This window comes from Dipodomys merriami, unplaced genomic scaffold (assembly GCF_024711535.1).
Source record: "Dipodomys merriami isolate MVZ:Mamm:240054 unplaced genomic scaffold, mDipMer1.0.p SCAF_261, whole genome shotgun sequence".
Taxonomy (NCBI): Eukaryota; Metazoa; Chordata; class Mammalia; order Rodentia; family Heteromyidae; genus Dipodomys; species Dipodomys merriami.
Window position 1 is genome coordinate 320,764 of NW_027204060.1, and position 13,378 is coordinate 334,141.

At 43.6% G+C, this 13,378-nt stretch overlaps 1 protein-coding gene and 1 non-coding gene across 15 annotated transcripts in view; both read left to right on the forward strand.

Moving 5' to 3' along the window:
* Window positions 1-13,378, forward strand: part of LOC138837084 (muscleblind-like protein 1) — a 162,322-nt gene that overhangs the window by 116,853 nt on the left and 32,091 nt on the right. For all 14 annotated transcript variants that reach the window (XM_070035857.1, XM_070035868.1, XM_070035867.1 and 11 more), the window contains one exon: window positions 10,872-11,042. In XM_070035857.1, coding sequence (XP_069891958.1) covers window positions 10,872-11,042 — 171 coding nt within the window. The remainder of the gene's footprint in view (window positions 1-10,871; window positions 11,043-13,378) is intronic.
* On the forward strand, window positions 11,707-11,835 carry LOC138837101 (small nucleolar RNA SNORA40). The gene has a single exon (XR_011375176.1). It is a non-coding gene; the product is annotated as a small nucleolar RNA SNORA40 (small nucleolar RNA).

The window sequence follows — 13,378 nt, forward strand, 5'->3', positions numbered from 1 at the left end:
GGATCTCCTAACCCCTGGGAGCCCAGCTGGGTATAGATCAGGCCTCAGACCGAGCACCAGACCCGGATGAGGACTAAACACTGTTTACTACCTTCGATGTTGGGAAAAAGGCATTTCGCCTTTAATTTTCTTGCTGCCTTATGGTAATGCACGTTAGGTTCTTGCTTGTTTAGTCATTGGGGGTTGACAGAAAAGCTTAGGAGAAGTGTTCTGCCCTGTCCTAACTTTTCTCTTCACTCTCCTCCTTCATGTCTGAACGTAGTTCCTGTTATTGGTTATTTCAGAAATAATGGGGTACTTTATGACCACCCATCCAGACTCTATCCTACTTTTTCCTTTCCATACCTTTCCTCCCTTTCTCCCTCCCTCACTTCCTTCCTGTCTCCAGGGCACATGTCACTCCCTGCTCACTGAATAAGGTCCACCGACAGGGTAGCAGAACTCCAGGGACCCCCAGCCTCCCTGGATCCTGGGTGCTGTGCTTGTTTGGGCTTCCTTGGCCTGGCCTGGGCTCTGAGCTCAGAAGGTTGGGGGTCCTTGGCCTGGCCTGGGCTCTGGGCTCAGAAGGTTGAGGTTCAAGGCCCCTCTGGAGCCATCTCAGGGGAGGACACAAGGTAGACAGCAGGGGGACAAGGAGGGGCCCAGGGGAAGGGCGGAGGGGGATGGAGGGCATGCTGGAACACAGGCAGACCCAGCTGTAAGGGGAGTGGGGGTGTGGGACACAGGTGGATTTGGCTGTAAGGAGAGTAGGGGTGTGGGACACAGGCAGACCCAGCTGTAAGGAGAGTGGGGGTGTGGGACACAAGCAGACTCAGCACACACGCCGCAGGGATCACAGATCTGGGCAGTGAGACTAAATATTGTTGATGTGATACCAAGATTCAAAACATCACGTGCGTGACAGCTGTCTGTGTTCTGCACTCATGTTCACATTCTGGATAATTTAACACCTTGTTGTCATGTCCTAAGCTCCGGGGGGCCCAATGCCACCCTGTTTTCCTCTTAACTAATCACGGAAGACTCCACAGCAGATGCAGATTGCCGTTTAGAACCACGCACCTGGGAAAAGGCTAAGCACTCCCAGTGCCTCGTTGACATGGTGAGCTCGGTGCCCTCCGCCTTGGGGCTGGCCTAGGGATGTGGTTATGAAAGTCCCATAGCTGGAGCCACAGACGTCATGTGTAACCTGGACCTATCCCCTCATGGATACAAAAAAAATACAGTGCAAAAAAAAATCCAGGATGATTCTAGGATCTAACTGCATCTCTGCAGACTCTCTTGGGTGGTGTGGCTTTCCCGACATGTCCCGGTCATGTCTGAGTGCTCCTTCCCGTGTCCTTGGGGACTGCCTTCGAGCAGAGAAAGTTTCGGGGGTGAGGGGGTGGAGGAGGGCGACAGAGGCTCAGGTGACCAGGATGTGATGCTGCTCTTTTGCTTTAAGGGATATTTTCACCCTTGCCGTCACCACTTCTGCAGTAGGCATCCAATGGAGACATGTCAGGTCTCTGAGCCAGTTAACTTTTTCCTCCTGCACCTGAGTCTGAGAGGGAGCTGAAGACGGAGCACCATCCTCGCTGGCTGTCTGGGGATTGTGGAGAGCGGGGAGTGCCATCCCACAGGAGGGGCCCATGCCCTTTAGCACACTTTGTTCAAGTGCTGGGTTGTTGTGCCCGAAGACTACGTTGGTCCACAGCGACACAGGCCCTCAGCACCTTTGCCCGCCCTAGTCACTTAGCTGACACCATAGCGTTTAACGACTTCACCTGCTGAAAGATTGTGAGGACAAAGGCAACGGCACATCTTCTGTGCAGGAATCCCACTGTCTTACAAGGGTGAAATACTGGGAGGCTAGGGTCTTAGATATTTGGTAAAACTAATGATGTTTCTACATGACTATAGAACCTTGTGATGTAATCACTTGTGCATATTAATGACAGCCAAAACTTTATCCATCTGTGTAGGAAACTGAACACTAATTATAAGCATGCTACTATCACATCTAGTAGATTTAGACTGAAGGTTTACAATGGAAATATTGACATAAGTCCTTGGGAACACATTACATAATCTTTACTTTGAAATTCTGAATGACTTTAACAAAAAGTGATGTTCATGCAGACATAGACACGTGAAAAGAGGCCTGTTTCCTTGTATCTGTAGGATCTACCTGGTACAAATGTTAACAGATACTTCATATCAATACAAGGTCATGCTGGTTTTCTCCAGCTCCCTTACCGGAACATTAGCTCTCTCTCTGATGTCTCTTAGTTTACTGTTCATGAATTAAAGTGAGGCCCTTTGAAATGCACTGTACTACATTTCTAACTGCCTATGTTTATACACATATAATAGAATGTTCATATAATTCCTGACAAATTAGAGTCACAGAGGCCTAGTTGGCGAATGTATAGTGACTCCAATGGTCTCCTGCATCCAGGGTGGACATGGATGCGAGGCAGTGCTTCAACTCAGTGGTGCTCTCTTTCTTTTGTACTACTGATCCCCTCAAATGGCAGGGCAGTGGTAAAAGATACACCGAACTCCATGAGCATCTCATGTTGCCCGCTGTGCTTTAGAAGTACGAAGTGGGTTAATCTTCTCCAAGACTAGTGGCTTCTATCAAGAAGCATTTGTTCTCTTACAGAACTCAAAGGAGTGAAAGCCTTCGTTTGGTTGTGGCTGTTCTGGCAGTCACTCTGGTGTGAACACCCACGATTAGGAGCAGGTGTGCTTTTGGACGGCCAGCTGACCTCACTCTGTGAAGATGGTCAGAAGACGGCAGCCCTGGTTCAGCCATTCAGTGTTCCAGCTCTGTGTGTGGGCTGCTGGGGCTCCGGAATGTGTCTTGGGCAGTTTGTTTACGCTGTGTTTTGGTAAAATGTGACAGAAAATACAAACTGCTTGTGATGCGGAGAGAACTGACATCCTCTCAGGATTCATTGTCTATGGATGCTGCAGACAGCACCTGACACCTGGGGCGTTATGTAAATTGCAGTATGCCTTTATTGTAAAGTAGATCACTTGGCTTCTAATTAGTGCTTCACAAGGAGGAGGATTTTAAAATGGAGAGTTCTTGTTTTGCATGTGACTGGGGGGCTGGCACAGGTCTTGTTGAGGAACTGCCTGAAGATGTCTTGCAAGAGAGTAAAAGGAAATTTTACCTGCTTTTTATCCTCAGGAAAGCCCTAGAAATATAATATAGTCATGCTGCAATTCACCAAGTACTGGTAGAGTGATTTGAGTACTTGTTATCAAACATTCCTTTTTAGTTCTCTCCTGAAAAGCACACATTACAAATAGATCAGTTAATTTTATTATTTCCATGTTAGGGCTTTTAATTGTTAGCCAGGATGGAGGAACGTCTGATTTGGAACTCATAAAACTTCAGGATAGTTTCAGCTGCACACAGTTTAAAATCATGACAGTTGTTATGCTGAAGAAAAAAATGAAGCAATTGAAAAAATAATAGAAACATAGTGATGTGGCATTTTCAGTTTTATGGTGCTATAAAAAAGCAGCCAACAGCACTGGGCTGGTTAACAGCCTGGCACCTGGCAAAGGCCACCGAGCCTCACAAGGTCAGAGGTGCTGGCTCGGCTCGGGGACCTACCAGAACCATCTCTGAGGCCCCTAGGGGGTGCCAGCCACGCCTGCATAGCTCATGCCCTGATGTCATCTTTCCACAATGTGTTTTCTTGTTTTAAGATTCTGTGGAATAGAGGAGAGTGTGGTTCCAAGGAAACAGCCAGAGCATGCCATCCCACGCAACGCTGGACAGCAGATCTGTCTGGGGCCCTTGAGTTGTCCCCACGGCTAAAACCCTGTAGTGGTTGGCACACATGCCCACTGGGTGGTGACAGACAGGTTGGCGGGCCCCACAGCTGCATGCGTGTAATCTCACGGATACAAGCTGTGTCGGGAGGAGGTGGTGTGTCAGTCTCAGGAGGGTGTGTGACTTTCTACCCCCTTTCCCCTGTGCCCCTCCCGCTCTCCCGCATTATGTAATGCCTGGGAGAGGAGGTGTCAGGTTTCAGATATGGCATATCCAAGATGATTCATGGAAATTGTGCAATCAAAGCCCCTAAGCTCCTGGGAGAAAAGTCACGGTGTCCCAGGGCTTGAGTTAGCGTGCCTGATACTGCGTCAGGAGGGAAGATATTTTGGGAGGTTGTAAATGTCAGTATTGGTTTTTATGTCCGAGAATCTTTATCATGAAAGCGTAGGAATGTTCTACAAAATGGGGCCCAGAACAGCCGCTGGACTCTGGAAATGACTCTTTAAATAGCTAGTAAAGTCTAATTCACACACTCTTGTTTGACATTGGGTCAGCCAATGGTGGAAAGGTGTTCTGTGCATGTTCCTGGGGTCAGCTACACATTCTTTCACATTGAAACTCCCACTGCTGGGTGCCTGTGGGTTTCTATTACTTGATGTCTCAATAATTAAGCCACAGTAGAGCATGTGTAGGAGCAAATAAATATGTTTGTGTGTATCAACAGGAACTTTTTATGGAAAAAAGCCAAATTTGCCTTATATTGTATTTCATTTGGAAGCATTGTATCTGTGGTAAACTATTTGTAAGGTGTTGGACCATTTCAGCAAAACTACATGAATAAATTTCTGCCTTTTTTTTCTCTTATTCAATTCTGAGGTTGAATTGAGCTCCAAGCACTTATTTATGTTAATATCTAGAAGTAAAGGTTTAAATATTGATTAGGATTACCATATTTATTTCACAATAGGTTTAGAGTACTGAGGATTACTTGTCTAACAAAATGAGAGGAGAATTAATTTCTTTCTTAACTTCTAGTGCTAAGCATTTGTTGCTTTTGTCACTTGACAGACCAAAAAAATTAAAATCAAAAGTTGTGTACTTGCTTTGAAGAATAGCTTCTTCCTCTTTAGGTGAAAGATCTATGAAATAAATGTGAGTGCTGTAGTATTAAAAATAGAAAATTATGCAGTGAAAAATCTCATTTACTTCAATTAGAGAGTTTGAATATTTGGGAATAAAAAAGTGAATGGAAAATTATGGTTAATATATTTAAATATATTTACCATATGATAATTCAGTATGATTAAAATATAGTAAATTTGTAGTGTTTGATATATATTTTGTCAGTCATAGGGCTTGAACTCTGGGCATGGATACGGTCTAGGAGCTCTTATGCTCAAGGCTAGCACTCTACCACTTTGAGCTACAGCACCGTTTCCAGTTTTCTGGTGGTTAATTGGAGATTATATATATATATATATATATACACACACACACACACACACACACACGTATATGTATAACGCATATGCTACACATTCATTATGTGACATTGTATACTATTTGCAAATAAATCAGTGACTTCTTATATAATACACCCTGGCCTGGAACTTGCTCTGAAGCCTGAGCCGGCCTCAAATGCAATATCCTTTTGCCTCAGTCTCCAACGTGCTGGAATTATAGGTGTGTACCATCATGCATGAAACAGCTAGCAGAATGTTGGTCTTAGATAATTAGCCTCCAAAACTGTAGAAAATTAGTTTCCAGAAAATTAGTTACCCAGTCTGCCATTTTGTTGTGGTACCTTACCCAGTAAGTACTATTCCTACTAATTGTCAATAGCATGAAGCAGTGGTTGGCTTTATTTTAGAACCTTTCTCCTGTCCACAAGGCGGTGTGACGGACAGGGACATTGGCAGCTAGAGACCAGGGTATATTGGAATGTTCCTGTAAGGAAAATTCACATGGCCCCAGATGTGACTGGCGCTGATGAGGAGAGGCCCCTAGGGGTGGAGGGAGAGGCTTCAGGTATATGCACCGCACTCTGCCACCTTCATCTTCCACTCTGAACACACGTCAGCATGTGTGCTGTTGTAAGCCAGCAGTCCTTTATGGGAACAAGTGTGTTGAAAAGAAATACACATCAAAGAATGTTAATGCATATTCTGTGCTAAATGCATTGATTTATGTTCTAATACTGGCAAAAAGCAAATAGACCCAGGGTGAATTGAACTTCTTTCCAACTGAAGGAAAGCAAGTAAGTGATGTGCATACGTGAGTGTGAGTACCAGTGTGTAACATTTTCTTGCCATATATTTCCTACCACTAGATATTGTAGCTTACAAAGGGGTGACAGTAATCAAGATGTATTCATAATGACAACTACTTAAACATAATAAAAGAGGAGAAAGGAAAAAAAATGTGTGTGTATGTGTCTATGTTAGTATTACATAATAATATAATACAGACTAGCCAATGTTGCTGTTTGCTTTTTGTGGCAAAATTTGTATCATTTGGGGGAAAAATGGTAAGAATTTTTAATAAGAAGCTGTCAAATTTCCATGCCCAAAATTTGGCTAAGATATGAGCAGTGAATATCTGCAGAAAGTGTTTTGAAAATGTTTGCATATCTCATCTATCCCAATGGAAGTTTGGGTTTTATTTTAACAGTTAAAATAAATGGCTCTGATTTAAAAAGCCTACCTGGGAATTCGGTGTTAGGGAAGGGCTGAGAAGGGCTCAGGGTCTGACACCTGTGCAGCACCCTGTTGATCTACTCCTCTATGGAAGATGACTCTGTAATTTTAATCCTACCCCATGTTTACCATTTGACAGTAGAATAATGTGTCTCTTCAGACTATGACTTCATAAATCACAACATTCTTTATTTTAGATGAAAAAAAGTAAAATTAAAAATAGAAAACTGTTTATTCTGAATTTCAGCTACAATTTCAATTTATTTACTTTTTCCAGTCCTGGGGGGGGCTTGAGGGGGGGCCACTGTCCCTGAGCTTCTTCAGCTCAAAGCTAGCGCTCTACCACTTGAGTCACAGCACCACTTCCAGCTTTTTCTGCTTATGTGGTGCTGAGGAATCAAACCCAGGGCTTTATGCATGCTAGGCAAGCACTCTACCACTGAGCCACATTCCCAGCCAAAGTTTTGATTTTTTAAAATTATGTTTACTCGGTCCCTTAGACATCATTTTGTTTTTAATCATTATCAAGTACTTCATTATGTACTAAAAAGAGCAAGGAAACGGCTTTTCCATTCCCTAAATTGTCATGTAGATTCACTCTGTTTCATTCTAATTTATATCTTAGTGTATACATAATATATAACTACATCACATGCATACACATACACAACCATTTCAGCACAGGCTTTATTGAAGGTGAAGATTCATATAAACTTGTATCTTTCCTTCTGGTCACACCATGTGTAGCTTTAGAACTGTGTCTTCAGTCTCTGTCCTTGCACTCTTGTGGAGATAAGACTTCAGGGGGACATCTGACTGAGGCTGGACAACGCACCTTTACTTCGAAGGCATAGAAAAATAATGGAAAACAAATGGAACTGCTAGGGTGGATTGAAACCCCTTTACAACTACGTAAAGATAATGATAATACAAAGAAATAAAATGAATGAACTGCTAGTATAGCAGCCTGCTTCTGTAATTCCAACTATTCAAGAAGTGGAGATCTGGAGCATTACTGTTGGAGGCTAGACTGGTGAAAACACAGCAAAGCTCCCGCTCCACCAAAGGTCAGTCTGGGTTCGTGCCTGTGGGCCCACCCTGAGAAGGAGCATTGTAGGCCAGAGCTAGTCCGGGGATAGACGTGTAAAACCCTATCCAGAGCTTCTACTGAATTCTTCAGAGATGCAGATACAGGTTATGTTGGAAAGGCCTTGCAATGTGGACCCAGTGGGAGAGCATCTGACTAGTAAGTGTGAGGCTCTGATTTCAGCCCTCTCCCAAGAAAGGGTAGAAGAAAGATACAACAATGAGTATGGCCTAGACCAGAGTTCTAGCAAGCATCTTCTTTTCTCCTAAACATGGCTTGTGTCACATTGATGTCTCTGGCAAGCTTTCAGTTCATCCCATTCAGTGTGTTCCTGAGCAAGGCTTAGGGAGAACTGAGCACAAGTGGTTTCTAAAGTATGTCTGCCGGACAGCTCTGTGAGAATCAGTTTTCCCTGCTGTCAACTCAAGCAAAGCACAGAGCAGAACCACAAGGCGTGTACTGGGGTGGTACTTCATCTAGTGGGGTGGTGGGTGCCACTTTGGTGAGGTAGTATCTTGTCTGGTGGGGTGGTACTTTCTCTGGTGGGTGGTACCCTATCTGGTGGGGTGCTACTTTGTCTGGTGGGGTGCTACTTTGGCTGATGGAGTGATGGGTGGCATTTTGGTGGGGTATTACCCTGTCTGGTGGGGTGGCAGATAAAGTGTCACCGGAGGAGCCCTGATGTCACTTGGCCTCACCATGCTCTCCTTTAGCAATTGTCTCTCCCCCCCCCCCCCCCTGCACACCTGCAGGCTTCCCGTTTCCTTTTCTTCTCTTTCCCCGGCAAGCTTTATTGTGTCTCTAAATCGCTGGCCTCTGCGTAAAAGCATCACCATGTGGTATTTAGTTTAGTTTTCGTCTGTTCTTGTCCCTAGAGCAGTTAGGGTGAGGGTTCGCCTTGACGCATCTCTTAAGGAATACTCAAGTTCATTGCACACATGCCTGCTGAGATGTGGCGCTGGAAAGGACAGTGACATGGGTGGCAGTCAGCATGGCATTGATGTTAGCTCTCAAAGGAAGGACTGCTGCTCGGTTTGCCCTACAGGGTATGCATTCCAGCTAACCCCTGACCTTTCATCTGTGAGACACAGTCACTCAGAAATACAGGCACCATGGTAAACATTTTGAACTTTCTAGGAAGCAAAGTTTATCTGTTCTCACCTGGAAAGATTAGCCTATTTTTTTTTCCCTCCACGTGTCAATGTGCATTCATGTGGCTTTACATGAGTGTGTTCTGAGGTGTTTTCTGCATTGTCACTTACCTGACGTGTTAACCCAGACCCCCGCTTCCAGGGCAGTGGTTGCAAACTGGGAGAGACATCCACAGCAAGTTTTAGAAATGCAGCCTTTTAAAGGTAAATGTCCAATAGAGTGAAGTGGGCGGGGCGTTGGAGGTTGTTCCGTGGCACTGCTCTTGGAGGAGCTGTGGCAAACTCAGTAAAACCCAGAGACCTGAGCTTCCACTGACCACATGGTGGTGCACAGACACGCCGCGCCAGCTCAGCCTTCCCTTTCCCTACCAGTCCAGCAGCTCTGGGATCTAGAACTGGGTTTGTGGTCCGGGGCAAGGCCTGGTCCAGGCCCAGGCTGTCTCTGTATTAGTTACTAAGGGTGGAAATGGGCAGCGTGAATCTCCTGCATACTCCACTTATCTACTCTTCAATAACTCCAGTTTCAGTGTGAAGTGTGAAGTGGGGATCCTGAGAAACAGACCCTCGTAGCCACGTTGTTTATGCTGAAATGGTGGCCGGTTTTCTCTAGGGGCCCTGTCTGGCTAGTCCTGAACACAACAGATTGTCATCTGTACACTTATTTATTTGGCCAGCTGTGCTTTGCACTTTATCTTGTGATTCTAAATTGTTCCTGATTATTTGAGTGGAGGTTCTTAAGCTAATAACAATGTGTCTGTGAACTCAGCATAAATCAAAACAATGTGATTTTATGGGAAATAAGTCATAGATACGTAAATGTTGGTCAATTTCTGGACCTATTAATAGCTAGAACAAATACATATTACAAGCATGCCAATGTTTTGTGTTTATGTTGTTTGAACTGTGATTTAAATTGTGGTAGTGGGCTGCATGCCTATAGGTTCATGGCTGTAGTCCTAGCTACTCAGGAGGCTGAGAGCTGAGGATCCATGTTTGAAGCCAGACTAGGCAGGCAACTCTGATGACTCATATCTCCATTTAACCGGCAAAATGCTGGAAGGAGAGCTCTGTCTCAAGTGGAGGAGTGCTAGCATTGAGCAAGAAACTTAATCATAATCATGAAGACTGAATTCTAGCCCAGGCTTTCTACCTCAGGTCTTGAGACCTATACAGACCTGTGTGGGCCTTTGTGTCCTGTTGCTACCAGTTTCAAGTCAAGCCTGTTAAAATAGCAGATAGCACCCTACATTATCATAGTGTACCAAGGCCCCTTAACGAGCCACAGCAGAGTATTCGAATGAGAATTGCCACATTTTATCATGAACATTATCAGTTTTCGGAGTCAGTTTACAATCATAAGTCAAATTAAGCTATCTTGAATTTTCCAAAGGGAAAAAATGTAAGAGAAAGGGAATGAGGTTGATGACTTAAAATGAATATTCTGCTTTACAAGTGGCTTTAGATAGATTTATTAGTCAAAGAAGTTGTCAGTGTATCTGATGAAACCATTACTGTCAATACAATTTGACAGTATATACAATGGTGCATGCTCAGACTTTAAGAAATAAAGTTGATGGAAGAAGCCTCCCCAGAAGAAGGCTCACTTGTATTTACTATTTTATAATAGCTCATTTTCATTCTTCAAAGATTAGGTTGTCAACTATTTCGAGAGAGAATATAGTCATTTCTGGTTGTTTTATCATTGTTGAGAAATGGGAATTAGATGTATCTCTGAAAAGTAGAAGTTATATTGTAAACAATATTTCTTAATAGTTTACCAGGAAGATATGTGGTTGGAGCCTGATAGTCTTCATTTAACTTTCTTTGTTGTAGTGTTTGACCTTAGAAGTTTGTAGAGGTTTTTTTGTTTTTGTTTTTGTTTTTTAATTTGAATCTAGAATTCTGGTTAAATAAAAATTACTAAAATAAAGAAGCTTCTCAAGGATTTTAAACTTTTGCAAATGTCTTAATCCTTTACCATGCTAGATGCATTTGGCTGGCTGTATTATGTATTCTGGATGTGTGTGAGAAGATGATATGAGTCCTGCAGGTTTAAAGCCCGACACAGGTTTATTTGGATGGCCTGCCTTCATGATTACTTTGCTTTTCAGTTGGCTGATTGTATTCTTGTTAAGATGATTTTGCTCCTTCTGTCTCTCCAGGGCCGTTGCTCCAGGGAGAACTGCAAATACCTTCATCCACCCCCACACTTGAAAACGCAGTTGGAGATAAATGGGCGCAATAACCTGATCCAGCAGAAGAACATGGCCATGTTGGCCCAGCAAATGCAGCTGGCGAATGCCATGATGCCAGGGGCACCGCTGCAGCCAGTGGTAAGCTCACTCCGGGCCACTGCCCTGGGGTGGAGCGACAGGGGTCTGGGTCGGTGCTGAGGGATGATGGGAAGTGCCTGTTGTCCAGTGTTTTGCAGGGAGGATGATTTATCAGTCAGACCTAAAGCCACCTTCACACTTGAGGTCACTCGGCTTCTAGCAAACCATTGCTGTTGCATTATTTGCATTGTTTATTGCATTATAGCAATTTGTATTATTACCACCATGCTCTAAAATTTTCTTCAAAATACATCCTAAGACTTTGCAGATGTTAACATGGTGTTACTTAAAATAGTCATCAACATCATTAGTAGAGTCATATGCCTTTCAGGCTACCTTTAAAGTTAATATTAAATTTTTAATGGGCATATATACGTTAATTTTGAGGCTAGTTCTCTACGTCCTCCTCTTTTAAAAGAATCCTTTTAGTTGTCTTTCTTGAAAAGGAGGCTTAATGATTCTTTTACAACTTATATTGAAATTTATTTTAAAGTCACAAATGCTGGGCAACTTCCCACTGTGGCAGCTCATCAAAATGGACTTAGAAGTACCATCAAGGGGAGCAGATATGAGGGCAGAAACTACAAGCACTTAAAAAAGATAAATTTGATAAGCTATGAGTAGTCATAGGTCTTGAATGTTTGCTTAACAGTATGTGGGGTAGAGCACTTGTGTGTGTGTCTTTGTTTAATTTGTAACAAAGCCTTACAGACAGGTGCAAACAGTAAATCTTCTTTTGCAACCCAGAACTCATCATTGATATGAGATTTTGGTACATGTAAGAAGGGATATGATTCCTACAACAGTTGGCAATCTGAGGGTTTGTTAACTCATACAGAATAAACTTTATTCTGAGAATAAAGTTGATGTAAAAGCAAAAAAACAAAAACAAAAACAAACCACAGTGTATGGGGTAACTCTTTATTTGAATTTTGGTGTGCATGTGTAGAGACAAGCTTTTTAGGTTAATTGTGGATGTTGTAGTTATATATTTAAATTTAAATGCCTGATAAACTTGCAATGATTAGGGAAATTGTGTTAATGGCTTATTACAATATCATGCAGTCAGGACATTTTTCTGGCATGCTAATTGTCACCTTTGTGCTAACTTTTTTCCTTATGCATTTTTAGCACCTGAACTCAACACAATTATTATTCTCTCTGAGAACTTAACGCAACCATCATTCCCAAAAGTGTGGGGGGAGAGGGTTGCATTTTGAGGTGGGAGGAAGCCTCATGTTCCAATGATCAGTGCTGTGCAGTAGAGGTGAGAGACTGTAATCACTGATTCTTTGTTTTAAGCTCATCTTTTATTTTATTGCATTGTTGGAGGCTCAGTTAAGAATGTGATTTAGGTATATTATGACATCTACTCATTTTACATGTCCTGTTCGAATAGCATGGAATTCCTGTTTGGTTAAATGTCTTTAGTTGTAGTCATTCTTTCTAAAAGAAAGTAGAGGACAAATATCCTTGCCCTTGACAGTCACAGGCAGTGTCAGAGGTCAGCTGCCACGTCCGCGTAGGTCTCCCCTGTGAGCAAGAGACTTGTTTCCATGGAAACTTGACATGGTATTGCCACAGAACACCTGGAGATCTTCAGGTTTGATTTGAGGCCTGTAGGGGACGGTCCCGGCCCTGGCCAGGCTCTGGCCCCAGCCAGGGCCCGCGCCCAGCCTCCAGCGCCTTCCAGCTGTCATCCCAGACCATTCTCTGATCTCACCCTCGGTCGGACTCGGGCCGAGCTGCCCACATTATCACTCACAGCAGAAACCAGAGGCGTCTTGTGTACACAGTTACTCGGAGCCACCGGACTCTAACTCTGCTTTCTGATGCTTTTGTTATACAAGTTCTCTGTGTAGACAGAAGAGTGGCATTTTAGCTTTCAGCACACGGAGGCTTTGTTCCTGTTTCCTCAAATGTGTGGCTGCATTGGAGGTGGAATTACCCTTCTGCTACAGGGTCTGGAGATGACAGTCTAAAATTTTACTTTATTCAGAGTAACTGTACAACGTGTAGAAGTCATTTTAGTATTTTGATTTTAAAGTATTTGGGTTTTTTAATAACTGTAGAGAAGGCTTTACCCAGGAAATTTGCCTTCAAAACCCCACGTGAGACACTGATGCTGTCTCCATCAGCTGAGTGATCACACGAAGACTCGGGGTGCCCGGGGTGTTTGCTGAGACGGTGGTATGTATCTACAGACAGGAGTTCTCAGCTAGAAGCAGCCAGGCTGCTCACATGGAATGGTGCCGGTGATCGCGCATGCATGGGACCTGACTCAGGGCCAAGCAGTGGCAGAGCAAAGCAGGTGCAGCCATGGTGGGAGGACAGAG